We start from the raw sequence: 17,457 nt of genomic DNA, 5'->3' as shown, positions 1-17,457 counted from the left end.
GGGTTGGTAGTTCCAATTTTCCCTAGAGTTATAGGTTTTTACAGAACAGCCAGTTGTTTAGGAGTCAAAGAAGGGAACTCTACTTCTTCCTACCAGAGAACTATCCTGGGTGTATCATAGCTTCCTAGCTGAAATTCTAGGACAAAACTTCTATTAATTGCATCCCTTTTGGTCAAGATTACTCCTGACTCATCCCTGACAGCAGTAATGGAAATTTACTGTTGCTTCTCTAAACCTAATAGCCAAAAGCTTGTTTTATGTAATTCCTTTCACCCACCAGAAAATATTTTATCTTTCCAATTTAGCCACTGTGCTGACATACAGCATCTGTCTATATTGCTTTGTGAGTTGAATATGCTTGTTAACCATGGCATTACCTGGTTTCATTCCACATTTCATTGCAGACTCCAACCCTATAATATATTATTCCCATAAATTTTGTATCTTCCATTGCTCACGCTTTTTTCTCTCTGAAAGTACCATATATTCCACTGTCTACACTGCTGTTTAAATGTCCTTCAAGTGTTCTCTCCAGTAGGATGCTACCCAAGTAGATGTCTGCTGCTTCAGCAATAAAGGGTCCATTCTCCACAAGTTAAAAATGTTGTGATATATTTGAAGATCTAATGCAACAGTGATCATGGCATGATCAGAAAGACCTGTTAATTCTAAACATGTATCTATACATCTAAATGAGTCTCTACAACTAGCAAGACAGAAATCCAATCTACTCAACACACCTCATTTTCCATTAATTGATGTTTGTTGTTTTCTCCAGATGTTGACTAAATATAAGTCCTGCATCTCCTTTATTAGGGCCCAGAATTTTGTTTTCGCTTAACCCTGTCAGTTGGTTGGCAATCAATCTATATACACATTAAAGTCACCCCCAAATAAGTATCATACATTTCTTTACTTAGTTTTTGAATTGCTTGTAGCATACCTCAAATTGGAGTGGGAATCATCCTCAATTTTGCCATAATAGTTGGCCAATATTTTTGTTCTTTGACCTGTATTCAGCAGTATGACTATAAACAACCTGCTTTATTTGTTATAAAATTATTCACTCTCCCACTCAAAGTATTCCAAAGTAAAAATACTCTGACCCCTTCCTGGCTGCAGCATCACTGATGTACACCAGATTGAAGCCCATTTAGCAAACACACACAGCATCCATCATTTTCATGTTTGCCTATGTTTACTGTGTGACGATAGAAGGTAATGCCAGCCATGCCAGGAAAAACAGTGGCAGTGGTTATGTAACATATACCAGCACAGCTAGCTGGAATTTTGTATATAATTGTATGCCATTTGTATATCAAACTGATTTTTCCAGATGCTTGTGCTGAAAATATATCTGTGAATTTTGCTTGTGTTAAAATGTATCAACAGTGTGCCCTGCTAGAAGGAAAATAGATGTACATGCATTATTGTAACCGGTGAAATGTACACATTGCAACATATACTCGAAGTGAAGAGGTTAATCTTAACCCACCTGACTTTGAAAATATTCTTGAAATTAAATTATTTTATTGGTCAAACCATAAATATGTTATTCCACAGTTTTGAAGGGAGCCAGAGATGCAATGTCTGTGCTAGAGAATAGGTTACATCTCCTGTAGGAAAAGTTAAACAGTTTTATGATTTCCAGTAGTTGCACCACATCTGAGCAAAGCTCTATCTGTGTCTATTGTAGCACATAGGTGATAAACCTTGGAAGATTCTAATGATGGGTGATAGTGCGGGAAATAGAGTCAGATGACCAAATGTATGTGACGTCATTCTGTACAGAAATAATGTTTTAATATTAGAGAAGACTGAAGTGTCATAATTATTCTGTATTCTGTCTTGGATCTGACAAGAAGGACCTTTCACCCATCTTGCCTTGCTCTATTCAGTAAATAGAAGCAGTAATTATTTCAGTCAATCAGGAATAGATAATGAGACTAGCTAAACATTGCGTTTTTATAACTGTATTAAACTTTCCATCAGTGTTATTTTTAATATTCCCTGTGAAACTCTGGTGTTTACTGTAAATACATATTAAGTATTTTCATGTTATTTTATTATTTATTATTAAATATATTTAAACTTTTCAATGTGCCTGGTAATTTTTAGAAAATTTTTAAGTTTTGAGAGTATTTGCACATATTTATTTGGTGATAACTCTGGCCACTCTTGAAAGCCTTGATGTTTGGTCAACATTACCATTTGTATTAATATTAACTTCACTCAGTATAATTGGATACCGTTCATGGAATGCCACAGAATTTACAAATGTCAAATCAGATTATACGTGTAATTGCCATTCACTAGTTAATCAGATTCTGCTGTTTTGGCCCAGGAGCCTTCTATTATTGTGATTTCCTCTATTTGAAGTTCAGGTAAGGAAAATGAGGAGTCATCCACATCTCCAGGGAGTTAGTCACTTTTGGCTCAGAAGGGGGACCATACTTACTGGATAGAGATAAAATAGTGGTAAAGAGAGTGGATTTAGCCCTTGTAAGCTTATTAGCTTTTCGTACAAGCTTTACCTTGCCTTTGTTATTTAATGGCAATTTAATGGGGGATTTGTTATTTAAGCAACCCTCTTCTTGTCACTGCTGAGCTGGATGGTGGTTTCATTACAACCTGGGCATATGACCCCTTGGACAATGTTTGTAGATAAGTGTTTACTTCTTGGGGTATATGGAAAGTAAGATAGGCAGTTCCTTTGGATAGAAATAAACTGGAAGGATAGCGAATCTATACCTGAAACCCCAACTCTCTGCAGTGTCATAGATGCTGGACTAAGGCCTTCCTCTTACATTATAAAGAAGCACTGTAGTCGGTGGAGGCTTTGAGTTGCTGACATGCGATTTGGAATTTAGAGACCAACTTCCTAGCTTTCCGCAAGGTGACTCCAGTCATAGAAGTCCAAGAACTTCACTATGAATTGTCTAGGGTTGTTGTTAGATGCATTGCTGGAAGGGATTCTGTGTGCTCACTTGATAAACAGCAGTTTTGACAAATCCAATAGCAATGCTAGGTGTGATTTAATAAAGTTAACTTGCTCTGATCCTTCAACTTGCTCCGGGAGACTAATTAAAGTGCAAGTAATTTCTCCTGGAATGGTTTTACATGTCTTCCAGTTTAGATTAAAGTTACACTGTGTGAGACTGCAAGTCTTGCATGGACATAGAATGTGATGCTGTGATCACCATCTGCTCAACTATATCCCATTGTTGTTGCTGTAGGGTAGGCTGAATGGGAGTAAGCTGTGCACCATATTTTACTGTTACAGACTTTATCTGTTGTATATCCACAGCAGGTCCCTTCATAATGGCAGAAAGAGCATTACTTGAGTCTCAGATAGCCTTAAGTTTCATTAGAGCAAAGCTTCACTTCCTTGATGATTGTTTCTCCATGTGGATGTGCATTCTTGGCTCCCATCTACGTTGGACTGGTAGTGACTACTATACTGTTCAATATGTTTTCTATCGTAATCATAGCCTAGATGGTAAATTGGCTCACAGTGTACATCAGATGTGTGCTGTCTATGCCAAAGCTAGGTTTAAAAAAATATATCAGTGGTTGGCCATGTTATTTATTATTATTTATTTATTTTACATTTGTTAACCGGGATGGTCCGACTGGATACATGTCCTTTTTCAGCGGAGGCCCGGGGAGAAAAGCTCCAACAGAGTTACATTGATAATTAGGTACAGTAAATGAGCTGAAAGAACTTAACAAAAACATAGACTATTTACATACAAGTACAAGACTGCCATTACTATTTCTGAGATTACTACAAATGTAACATTAATAACATATTAGCAAGGATGGTAGGCAGTATAATGACATAAAGTTAGACAGGATACATATTTCTTTATCACAGTATACAAAGTACTTATCATCTTAGCTAGTTATTTATGTTTTAGTTAATGGCACAGAGCTAGTCTGGGTTTGAGCAAGGACATAGCCAGTGTGACTTGAAGTGGAGTTTTAGACTATTTTTGAATTGACTTAGAGAAGTTGCAAGCGTGATGTTATTTGGGAGAGAGTTCCATATTTTACCAGTGGTGTTGGCAAATAGTCACCACCTAGGTTGAGAGATTTAGTTGTTTGGACAAGGAGTCTGTTTGCTGAGCGAAGGCAGCTTAGATTGGAGTAGGGAGTCATTAAGTTTTTTCATGCTGGGGTATTCTCAGGTTGTTTAAGGATTTTGAAGGCCTGTATGAGTTGGGACTGGTGAAGAAGGTGTGGGAATTCTATCCATCCAAGCTTTTTCAGGTTAGTACAGTGGTGTGTTCTGTAGGGTAGGCCTGTAACAAACCTGGCAATGTGATTATAGCAGGATGAGAGCTTGGCCACATCAGATTTGTTAAGGTGAGTGAGGACAGGAGAGGCATATAGTAGGGTAGAGAGAAGGTGTGAACGGGCTGTGGCTGCCCTGGCATTCGGGGTAAGGAAGGCTTAAATTCTGTATAGGGTCCCAAGTTTCTTGTTGACTGACTTAATGGCTTGGTTGATATGTATATCAAATCTGAGTTTATTGTCAATGTTTACTCCTAATAGCTTTGTATAGGTGTCTGGGGAGATGATGGTCCCATTATTGGATTTTATAGTGAAGTTTTCAGTCGGAGATCTATTGGTTGGGTAGAAGAGAAGTAACTTGGTTTTGTTTGGATTTAAGATCAGGAGATGGTTGGCAAGCCAGTTTTCAACTTTGGTGAAGCTATGTTGGGTGGCAGTTAGTAGATTTGCAAGAGAGGCATTGGAACATATTATAGTCGAGTCATCTGCATATTGAATGCAGGTGGCTTCAGGGATGACTGTTTGGATGTCGTTTATGAAGACTGAAAAGAGGAGAGGTCCTAATATGGAACCTTGAGGAACTCCTATGGTATTTGGTAGTAGGCAGGAGAGCTTATTTTGCCACATTACTGCTTGTTGTCTCCCAGTGAGGTAAGCTTGAAACCAGTCAAGGGCTGGAGTATCTAGATACAGGGTTTTTAAAGTATATAGAAGTAACTGATGGTTTATCATATTGAAGGCTTTTGATAGGTCCAGGAAGAGAGCGGAGGATATTTTTTTATTATTCCAGTTAAGATTAATGTTTTCAGTAAAAGAGAGGAGGGCAGTGGTTGTACTATGATGGGGACTGAATCCATGTTGAGAGTCTGTGAGTAGTTTATTTTGGGTTAGATAGAGCATTAGTTGGTTGTGCATGCACTTTTCCATAATTTTGGCAAGTGGTGATAGTATGGCTATAGGTCTATAGTTGTATAGTTCTGTGGATGAACCTCCTTTGTGGAGTGGAATAACATAGGATATTTTCCAAATTGAGGGGATTGAGGCCTCGGTTATGGTTCTGTTAATTAGGATTGAGATAGGGTAGGCTACGACATCTGCAGCAATTTGCAGGTATTCAGCCGGCAGAAGATCGGCTGAAAGGGTGGTTGGCTTCAGTTTTTTCAAAAGGGATCTGATAAAGAATGTGGACACTGGCTGGAAGTTAAAAGAGAGTGGTGAGTCGGGTATAGTGTTTATAGAAGTGTGGGAGGAGAAAGTTGGTTAGCTAATGACTGGATGGTTTCTGTGAAGAAAGTATTGAATGAATTGGCTATATCTTCTTGGCTCTTGTCAGATAATGTTCCTGGGGTCGGAGTAGTGGATTTGCCTGATTGGAGAAGTTTATTTATGCCTGCCCAGTACTTTTGAGGGTTATTCTGATGTTTATGTTGCAGATTGTAGAAGTAATTTTTCTTATCTAGTATGATGGCTTTTTAGTCTCATTTCTAAGTTGTTGGAATTTGATACGATCTAGGGTAGTTTGGTAGTGCCATTTATCCCACGCTTTGTCTCTAGTTGTTATTTTGGTTTTGGTGTCTGTTGTTAGCCAGGGTGCTAGTTGAGTTTTAATTCTTATTGAGTCAAGTATAGTAAGGAATGAATTGTTAAATGATGACACTGCCTCATCAAGGGAAGGAACTTTAGTTTTGTCCAGTTACATGATTTGAGTTCAAGTTGAAATTTAGTTGGGTCAAAGTTTTTCTTGGATCTGATAGACCTATAAATAGGTAAGCTTGTACAATTAATTTTGTCTTTCATGATGTATGTGAGCAGGTGATCACTAAGATCATTAGGGAGAGTTCCAGACATATAGTTCTGGGGATGACTGTTGGTGAGTATCCAGTCTAGTATACTCTCTTTTTGGTTATTGTTACCTGGTGGTAGATGATATTATCTGAGAGAATCCATGTAGGTTAACAGGGATGGGGTTGGACTGTGCTGTGCATTGGTTCCAGTCAATATTAACATGGACAATCGTGTCTTGAGGGTAGTTGTTGGCTATCCAATGTAGAATGACCTCTAGTGTTTCTACATTGTTCCCAGGGGGAATATAGGTGACAATTAGGTTAATGCCCTTATGATTATTTAGCAGAATTTTTAGAGCTAGTATTTCAGCGTTAGAGACCTGGGGGGGTTGTATAGGGTTAGTTATGATGTTAAGTGTGCTATTATATAAGACGGCTATTCCATCTCCTCTTTTCTTTACTCTATCCGCCCTAAGTATATTGTAACCAGGAGGCAGGATCTCATTGTCTTTGGCTGATGGCCGGAGCCATGTTTCAGATAGACACATTATGTTGGGGAGGTATGTGGCTAGTACAGCATGCAGGCTATGTATCTTTTTGTTTAGGCTTCTAATGTTTAAGTGGCATATTAGGAGGGAGTTGACCAGTCGGTGGGAGAGTGGTGGGCTGGTAGGATTTTGAGTTAAGGTTGGGCCTGGATTAGGATGGATGTCCCCATCTTTGGTTATGTTTTTTCTTAGATACGCTAGTAGTCTAATAACTTTGAATAGTAGTTTTAGTTCATATTTGGATTTTGGTGTTGATTGGAGTGGTTTTTAGAAGCAAGTGGTTGGAATTTATAATTTTTGGGGTAGTGTAGTAGTGGGCAAGTTCCTCAGTGGAGGTAGGGGTTCTTGGTTTGGCATTTTGGATAAGAGAAACCTACGAATGTGAGATTTTCATAGCTAGTAAGAAAGTATGGCAGAATTAAGAGTAGTAAGATAAGAGGAAGGAGTTTATAATTATTTATAGACATGTTATATGTCATCAATGGGTGGGGTCAATGTGCTTCAAAGGAATAGTAGTGGTTAAACAGTAAAGTGGTGGGGGGGAGGAAATTGGAGAGGAAGTTGTGCAGGTTGGAGAGGAAGTAGGGGTGTGGCCTAGTGGCTATAAATGTAGACACAGTGGGGGCGGGTGGTATAAGGGGGCAGGGAGGGAGCTGGGCGGCCCGAAGCGCGGGCGAGCAGCGGAGAGAGGCTAACCCAGTCCCAGTTTTTGGTCCTATGAGTGGGGTAAATAGTCTGATAGTGTAAGTAAGCAGATTGGAGTACAGGCTTGAAATTCAACATAAACATATACAGTTGTAAAATGTCTAATACAATTCAACATAAATAGGCATTTACAGTTGTAAAACACTTACTGAAAAGACACTGAGCCTTCATGGGGCCTGTAGCAGAGTGGATTGTAGTTTTACAAATGATGCCTGCCACAGGTAATATTTATTAACTCTGGGATTGTCTTAAGGTAATAAACAGGGAAGGGGAGGGGAGAACAAGGGTGTGAGCAGGCAGTTCTTTGTACTGCTGCTAATGAGCCAAAGCAAGACAAGTATGTGTTAAGAACAATCACAATTGACCAAGGACTGCTCTGAAACTGTAAGTCTTGTCTTAATTTCTCAGGTGGAAAACCAGGATAACCTTGTATCAGTAGGCTACTGTGGTATAGTTTAAATAAACAAACACACAGTATTGATCAGTTATTGATACTATTTGCTAACAGAAGGGAATAAGAGAAAGTGGAAGATGTGTGTGTGTGTGGTGGTGGTGGTGGGGGGGGGCTGCTTACAGCCAAAGCACAGTGCTCTCTAGGGGAAAATGAAGATTGGCTCAAACAGTTAGACACATACTCAAAGTTAACTGTAGCTGTTTGCAGACAGTTCAGACCCGGACTGCACTTTTCTTATAGGAATGTTAAAGGTGGTACCAGAGTTGAATACGTAAGAGTGGTGTTAGGTTCAAGGTTAACTGTAGCTGTTTGCAGACAGTTCAGACCCGGACTGCACTTTTCTTATAGGAATGTTAAAGGTGGCACCAGAGTTGAATACATAAGTTTAAGTAAGTAAGTATACGTAAGTATAAATAAATACATAAGAGTGTTAAAAATGTTTAATCTCCTAGGAGGGCATCTGTGGAAATCACTAGGTGACTACTTCTATGCACGTACCCAAGCACACACTAGCCTTGTTATGCTTCATGTTTTATAACTCTATAATAAAGGCCATTTTGGGAAAGCCTAGTCGTCTCTAGGATGTTAAAGTCAAAAACTAATTGAGTTTTAATAAATTGTGCAAACCTCTGAGACAGCAGCATAACAGAGAAGAAGGCAATTATTTCACATTTGAGGGACCATGAATAGCACTTCAAAAGCAATGCATTTCATAAATATCAGAGGCTCTGATGATTTAAAAGTCAGTTAGCAGCCAAACCAGTAAACTTCAGCAGTGCTACAACAAGGATGTGAAATTTGTAGCCAACCCCCCCCCCCCCCATAGAGCACATCACTGTTTGGCCATTAGAAACCTCCACTGGCTTGAAATACCTCACCAACTCACACAGTCTGAACTCTGTTTCATCCACAATCTAATAAACAAACCAAATGAAGGTCCAGCTCTTGGCAAATTTGTGCAACCATACAGTCCACTGAGAAGCTTGCACTGTTGACAAAGACCTTCTAGCCTCTATTTCCATCAAGTATTAAAAACCTAGGACTCCATCCCCCTAATAGTGAGGCAGGATTGCTCACTAAAGTCAGTCAAACTACAGCTAAAGTCTCAGTCACTGAACTCCTGGCTCTGCAATTGTGCTGCAGCAGATTACCATATCACTCCTCTCCAAACTCATCCCTGCTCAGCTCCTTCCATATCTTCCTCTTACCTGTGCCATACCTCACTTTCTTTCCTCCCTTTTGTTATCCTCCTTCACCATCAATTATGCTTGTCTTCTATTTTTTAACTCTAGCTCTCTCACCACTATATCACTTGTGAGACATATTGCTTTCTGTTGAAAATAGCAACAATATGATGGTCTGCGCACATTATCAGATTTGAAATGCAGTTCTTCTTTTGAAAAATGTTGTAAAGACTATTGTACATTAGTGCCTTTTAAATGTTAGTGTCATTCTGTCTGTTACTGTTGCTTGGACAATGTAGTTTTTCTCCCATGACCCCTCTGAGAAAATGGGTCCTGTGTCAAGTAAGACTTTCCTGGTAAACGAAAGCAATAAATAAATACAGTTATTTATTTTATTTATTACTTTTGTTTAAAATAAACAAATAAATAAATGTGACTGACACAATGGTATACCAAATAGCTTTGTTGCCTCACAGCAAGAGGTTCATCGGTTCGATTCTAGGCTGGGTGCCTTCTGTACAGACACTGCATGTCCTCCCTATGTTTGCATGGGTTTCCTTCTGTTCCTACAGTCTCTAGACTGGGCACCCTAAATTGGCCATAGTTTTGAGTGTGTGTTGTGGAAAAACTGCAATGGGAGGGTTAGCCACCCAGAGTTGTAAACCATGGCTGTAAATGATTGTCACTGTTGACACCCTGTCCCCATGTGAAAAAATGGGAAAAAGGGGTTGTGGATGGAAATAAATACATTATTTGGTCAAACCTGTTTCACTATGGTTCACTATAAACTTTTATTTTGGAAGGGTCACTTTTCTGACTACAACAATACTTTCCTAATCAGTGCTGTCACAGGCTATCAAAAAGTAAGCTGCTTAGTTTTGCAGCCTACATAAAGGATACATAATTCATCCTGAAATATAATCCAAGTTAATTTTGATGAAGACCCTCAAGACATGCTGGCATTTTGTACACATCATGATCATAAGTCTTATGCATAAATTACAACTCAAAGTTACTAGCATTTTTTTACTCTTACTTTGTTAAGGAGTTCTCATGTTACAATATTTAACTTTGGCATTAACAAAGTCTGAACATTCATAACTGTACCTCATTGCTTGTCCTGGAGATGCCAAAAAGGAATATAACATCTGCCACAAGTAGGCTGACACAAAGGTTGAGGAGTTGTGTTGTAGTGACATTTTTAATAGAATGACAGAGCCAAAATGTCAGGACTGAAATGACTAAGCAGATGACTGAGAGTGTAAGTCCGATATATGAAATTATAGCTAATGGCGTCTCATCCTGTAACTGAAAACAATATTCATTAGGTGCTTACCATGCACAAAGCCAGACTGTTTTATCTATGCACAGATTTAACATTTTATGAATGAGCTGTGATAACTTCTGAAAGTGTAACTCATCTAGAAGTCATTTATTGTAAAGAGATGAATAACATGCATGGAGTTAAACAACTAATGACATTTCAAAAAATTCACAAGATAATAAAAAGGCATTCTTCAGTCTGTGTTCTTTGTGCAGTCCACACAATGTTTCAAAGTGCAATATTCCTTAAATACATTATCATTTTTCTTAGAACTTCATATAAATTCATTATCTTTTGTAGCTTTCCTTCTTACCAGAAGGCATCATCCTCTCTTCATGCATCATATTCTGTTATCACAAAAATAACAATATACATTACTACCTCAAGAAGGGTGAAAATAGTAAATGCATGCACAACAGGCCTGAAAACAATTGTTTCATACACTTTATCACATCCATATTGACTGGAGAGTAGAACAGAGGACAGATAATACAGAATTATAAAAGCATCTCCTCTCTGCAACTTACAGAGCTCCCACTTTCCAGCATCACTGCCTACATTATTGCAGTGCACTCCTCGCCATTGCACCTACCATCACCAGCAGTAAAGTTACAGCCCCCAACACACTCACACACACACACACACACACACACACACACACACACACACACACACACACACACACACACACACACACACACACCCGTGCACCCACCCACACACACACACACACACACACACACACACACACACACACACACACACACACACACACACACACACACACACACACACACACACACACACACACACACACACACACACACACACACACACAGACACACACACAGGCACACAAAACATAGCTGTTCTGTCTGTGTCATAGCACATGCTTTACCTTATCAAAATGGACTGTATTTTACCAAGTAAAATAGAAAAAAATCCCATTAAACCAATAAACAGAGCTGGAAGCACCGTGGGACATTTGACTGTGCTTTCTGGTCAGTTAAAAACTGTTTTTTCATGAATCTGCAAACAAAATGCAAATATACTCTGAGCTCATAAGTAACTGTTCCTATCCACTTGTTATTCCCCAGCGGACATACATATTAGTAAAAACATACATCGAGTTCAGCTAGCCAACAGGAATTAGGATTAAATAAAGCAAAACTATATTAAGGAGTTTGTGAAAAGAGTGTGAAAAAGAAAAACATCAACTGCAATTTTCTATACATAACTTCTTAACTGAAATTTTAGAATTTGATTTTAGTCTCTGTCAGGATTTCTGGCAAGAATAATAATAACCTTAGAACAGTCAGGAATGCACCTACTATGCGGACTAACGAACATCGCACTACTGAGTACAAGAAAATGAAAAATAATAAACAGTGGGGGGTTCAAAACACAGCCAGTCTCCAAATAAATCCTTTTATGAATCCTTTATTGAAACAGGTGAGTGCTTTCACAAGTGCCAAGCTCGCTTCATCAGACCATAAAATGCCCGTAGGTAGCATGAACATTTAAAAATATGTCAACCAATAGCAGTCTCTCTACAACATTACATCATTCCTTAAAGAAATACAAGTGAAAAGCACTTCACTAACAGCACTACATATGATATAAATGTATGTAAAAATGTATATAAAAACACACTGATGCATGTACATTTTTACCTAATGAACCTAGTGCAATTAAATCAATAAAAACAATACTGTCTTATATAAAAACATAATGACAGCCTTCCTAAACATAAAATATATGACAACAAATACAAATATATTCTAAAAGCCGGCATTTTCAAACCTCCTATGCATCATACACTATTACAAACTACCGTTACATGAACATCACTAACAATAGTTTCATTAAAAATTGTTTATTTAAAAAGAGATCAAGCTTTTAAGATGGGTTTTAATGATATATGACCACTCAAACCCATCTCACCATCTGCCCTAAGAGGAACAATCCACTTAACTTCATTGACTTCAGTATAATTATTAAGGTCTGTGTTCACTATCTTTCACATATTCCAAAGCCATGAAGTTAAAACGATGTTCTGTAGAAGTTCGACTAGCATGCTTGGCAAGTGTGTTGTTTTTATTTTGTGTATTAATATTTTTATTGATTTAATTCCATTAGGATTGATTAGGTAAAGATGTATATGCGTCAGGGTGTTTTTACATACATTTATATTATGTGTAGTGCTATTAGTGAAGTGCTTTTCACTTGTATTTCTTTAAGGAATGTTGTAATGTTGTAGATAGACTGCTATTGGTTGACAGGTTTTTAAATGTTCATGTTACCTACAGGCATTTTATGGTGTGATGAAGTGAGCTTGGCACTCATGAAAGCGCTCACCTGTTTCAATAAAGGATTCATAAAAGGATTTATTTGAAGAGTGGCTGTGTTTCAAACTCATCACTGTTTATTAAGAATAATAACTTGTTGGAGATTGGAAGCTTGAGTCATATCAGTTGTAGGCTATGAATGCAATTGTTTTTTCAATGATCACACCTGACTAGCCTCAGTCAGGAATCTGTGTAGAGGATATGCACTCCATGGCCTATGTGACAGCTTGGGTCACTGTCTTCCCAGATCTGTGCCAGGGCCTGCTACTTTCTTTAGTATGAGGTGGGATGGGGGAAGGCCTGCATGCATACCCACATACAGAGCCATAACTGGCTCATTTGGTGCCCAGTGCTGCTCCCCAGTTTGGCACCCCTTAATGCTAAGGTGAGGTGCAAAACAAAAGTCCATTCTCTAATCTGTTTGTTCTACCTTCTTTGCTAAGGAGGAAAAGCATCTGATCCTAATGCCCTCACATTCCATGTGGGAACAAGAAAAAATGTCTTGTCTCCAATCTGGAGCTCCTCCTCCCAATTTCCACTTCTGAGTATATCTTTGTGATATTTTTCCATCAGATATGTCCAAAAATGGATACTCTGACATGAACTCAACCTAGAAACAGGACTAATTCACAGGAAGAAGGATGGGAGATGATGCATGTGTGCATGTAGCATCATAGGGGTTTAACACAGATTTTAATTTAAACAGGCACAATATCATAACAATATAAAACTTCATAGCAGAAAGGTGCAAAGGAAAGGTAATAACTTACCTTGAACAACACAATGAAGTAAGCAAATTGTGCAATCAAATGAAGAGTCAGACCTTGAGGCAGCATTTCTTTGGCTTTTGTTTCCATGGCACCTATCTTCAGTATTTACCTGTCTCAAGCAAGCTAGGTGACGTGACTTACCTTCTTCAGTGAATTCAGGTAAGGCTGCCATTTCTTTACTACTATAATTCATTCACAAGCTTATCTTGAATTAGTTTTTGCCGATAAGCAATGGGGATAATTCAATGATAATGATTCAGTTTCAGAATGGGCAGCCGCTATTGAAGGATGAAATTGGTGCCAGGTCCTCTGTGTCCTGCACTCACATTTATGTGAAGAGCAAAAGAAAACAAAAATAAAAAATGATCTAGCAATCACCCAACCTAGCACCTTGCACCTAGGGCATCTGCCCCCGTTCCCGACCTCACCTACACTTCTACCCACATAGGTGACATCTGTGCACTGTCTAAGGTAACAGCACTGGCATCTTTAAAGAGGTCTTGTTGTAAGCCTATGTCTTTCTGTGGGATGCACACACACTTTCCTATGTCTTATGAGAAGTGATTGTGCTCTGGCCCCAGATATACTGAACCAGATTGGAGCAGTGAGTGTGTCACTGACAGGGAGGTTGCTAAACCCTGGCAGTTATATTCTGTGGTGGGCCAGTGCCACCTCCACAGGCAAATGGTGTACCAAAATGACAGTGAAAAATGTTGTGGTCCTCCAGCAAGTACATGAAGCCATTAAGCCTGACTATCTGTTCTATGCAGATACAGAGGCCAGACATTGTCCTGCATACATCCATAGGTGTGTTTTCTGTCCTCCTCATGCTACTTTGACACCACTGATGAATTTCAATGAAATACCTGGGAAGACAGCACACATACTGCCTTCACATGCATTGCAGATGTATGCATAAGTAGCAGAAGTTTAGCTGGCTCAACCAGTGCCCTATGCCAGTATCACTGACTAGCTTTCTACACCCTCAGCTCTACATGTGGAAATACAAAAAGGACTTCTGCAAAACTGCAGGATGCCATGCTACTTGGTTGGCTTCCTACAGACAGTACCCAGTACATGCACCCCACCTTCCAGCTCTTCAAGTGAAGAGCACAAAAAATTCTGATCCTATTCCTGGCACATCAGCCATGTAGATAGATACATGACCACTGCAGGCAATCAAGTCCTACTTCTGTGTCCTGCCTCTGACCCTCCTTCTTCTCATTGTAGTGATAAAAAAGAAAAAAAAACTGACTGCCATCTGTGCATCTGTCTAGTGGGATTTTATATATGGTATCAGTGCTGTCAGTGGCCAAAACCAAACCATATAATCAAGTCTGAAGAATGGCCACCAACACAGTCACTGCAGCACATATCAGGAATGATGATGATGATGATGATGATGATGATGATGGCTCAGCAGTGGAGAGCAAAGGGGGGGTCAGGGTATAGACAGAAATAAAGGAGTTTCTGACATCTCTGCATGGGGGTCCAGACAGTCTGACATCCACAGTGGAGCTGTAGAGATCAGTGCCAATCACAGCTCTCAACTTCTACCAACAGAATTTGAAATAACTAAGGAAAAGGCCCCAAATTAGGGACACATTTTGAATGTTGGCACTATCATCTTATAAATTCTCAAAATGATTTCCAGTTTTAGGAGGAATGGAATAAAACTTTGAGAAATATCAGGGGTGTTTCCACAAAATACGGACAGTTGAGAAGTCTGGTGCTGAGTTATATATGGCACTATACATACCTGCTGGTGATGCTCCAGGTATGTATATCTCAACATAGGTTACCATCTACATTACTAATGCAATCCAAAATGATAGAACATACAAACATGACTTCTTTGTTTAACAGGGGCATTGGGAGTACTGGTCCAAAGACTTTCTGCCCATGATATGCTAAATATTACTTTTCTGTAGCTAGTTGTAGGAGTAATTTTACTAGGCTGTGGGTGTTAATGAAGGATTGTTCCTTAACTTGGGTATTTTTTTTGATGTTTTCATGGGTGCTATGTTATCAGAGTCCTTCACTATAGATATAGCTCTATTTGATACCAGGGAACTATTTGGCTGTGATGGTGATGGCAAACAAAGCCCATCACAGTCAGAGGTTATGGTGTCAGTAATAGACTTGGGCAATATGATGGCTACATCCCCACTACCTTCAATGGGCCCAGCACCTGTGCCTGTGCAGTCTGCCTCACAGAGCCAGGAAGATACCCAAGGGCAGGAATATGATGCCACATTCACCCACAGAGTGGCCACATCAGCAGTGGCACAGTCCTCCTTGGTTTCTGTCAACTCCAGTGACAGAGATGATGACCACAGGGTTGACATGAGTACAGTCTTCCTTCCTAAGCTGTGTGTCTCCATGGATGCTAGCTAGTGTTTGTTCAGGTTAAGCAGAGTGAAATACATCCATAGTTGAACTGGTTAGGGTAATATGTGGTCTGTGTGAAGAGTTGTGGAAGTGTGTGAGCCAGATGTGCACTTTATGGATATGTGGCATTAGATATGTGTAGGAAGCATTTCCCCTGTATAGCTGCACATCATGGCTGATACTCCAGTGGCTGACCCACATTTTCTATGGTGTGAAGAGATATTGTAGGAGGGGAGGGCATGGTCTGGGACCCATAGCACTACTGCTACATCCACACCACTACCATCAGGTAATGAGGGCACTATGAGGTGACAAGGATGTAATAGACATGTGATGTTTCTCCATATCATAAACCACCACTTGTACTAATACATCACTCCATCCTCTCTGAGTGCTGTGGATCATGAATTTGACCTTCCCAGAAGAGGGCACTCCATGGAAGGAGACATATATAATCAGGACATACATACCCTCTGGGATAACTTGAAATTCCAAGATTCATTAGTGCAAGTCCCAGAATAACGATAGTGGATGACTAAAAATGCAGACATGCATATACTACTTTGGAGATTGGTGTTCCTTTGATTATTCCCTTTTCTCCAATGTATGGTGATTTCAGAGTTGGAATACATAAGTTTGGGGGTCTGGGAGGCTTGACCAACACATTGTGGGGTACAGGGGGCATGCCTTCTGCAAAAAAAAAAAATTAAGAAAAAAAGCAAGGTTTAGCATTTGCTGTTCTCCTGTGTTTTCAGTATTTTTAGTCATTCCAGGGCTATTATGACTCCCCATTTCAATAAGGAGTTCTCCCATTGTTCCACAGGTTCATAGGTCCTTACTAAGTTTGCAGTCAAGGAGATAAACTATCAATGTTCCCCATTAGGTTGACTTTCTCCACATATCCCCATGGAGAATTTGCAATTACCCATTCAGTAGTCTAGACTGGATATAACGGTTGCTAGGGAAGTACTGTACTTGATAGGTAATGGCAGCCTATTCCAGAATTGCAGGATACAGTGTGTTAGGTGTCTGTTCCACCACCTGGTGTTGTCATTGTGTTAGCATAGGTTTAGGGCTCGAGAATGGGTTGTTTTACACAGATTCTGCTTAGATAAAGGAATTCATTGAGCACTGTGTCATTCATAACCTGGAAGGCTAGGCAAAGATCACCCCATGTATCTGTATGATACTGAGATCTTTTTTGTGAGGAAATGTTGAAGTCTTTCAACTGGTTTAGGTGCTTAGCGAGGTACATGCTGATGAGTGCTTTACATTCAATGATGGGCTTAATAAGTGATAAATAAAGTGGGAGTATAACTTCTTTGAACCTTGTGGAGATAACACAAAGGATAAGTAGTTTGAGGCAGAAATGTTTTCTAAACACCACAGAACATGGTGGTTGATGGGGGTCTATGACAACTGTGCATCATTTAAGTGGAATGTTATCTATGAGGAAATCAGTGGTGTTGTTAGATTTAGTAAAGAAAACTATGTTGCACTGCTTGGTGCTGAGGGGAAGCCCTTAATTAATTCACCAGTCATGTGTTTGGTCCAGCCCTTGCTGGTGAATTTGAATATCAGAACTGGATGTGATAAGCACCCCAAGTTTGCAATCATCTGCAGACTTGGTTAGAAATAGCACTTTGACAGTGG

General features: G+C 39.4%; 1 protein-coding gene across 1 annotated transcript in view; it reads right to left on the bottom strand.

Moving 5' to 3' along the window:
- The window catches only part of LOC122812216 (adhesion G protein-coupled receptor E1-like), a 1,201,768-nt gene that overhangs the window by 464,892 nt on the left and 719,419 nt on the right, over positions 1-17,457 (bottom strand). The window contains exon 16 of the mRNA XM_044084558.1: positions 10,079-10,279. Within this exon, the coding sequence (XP_043940493.1) occupies positions 10,079-10,279 (201 nt within the window). The remainder of the gene's footprint in view (positions 1-10,078; positions 10,280-17,457) is intronic.

This window comes from Protopterus annectens, chromosome 9.part0 (genome assembly GCF_019279795.1).
Source record: "Protopterus annectens isolate FY-2018-M chromosome 9.part0, PAN1.0, whole genome shotgun sequence".
Lineage (NCBI taxonomy): Eukaryota > Metazoa > Chordata > Ceratodontiformes > Protopteridae > Protopterus > Protopterus annectens.
This window is presented reverse-complemented; position numbering and strand designations above follow the sequence as displayed.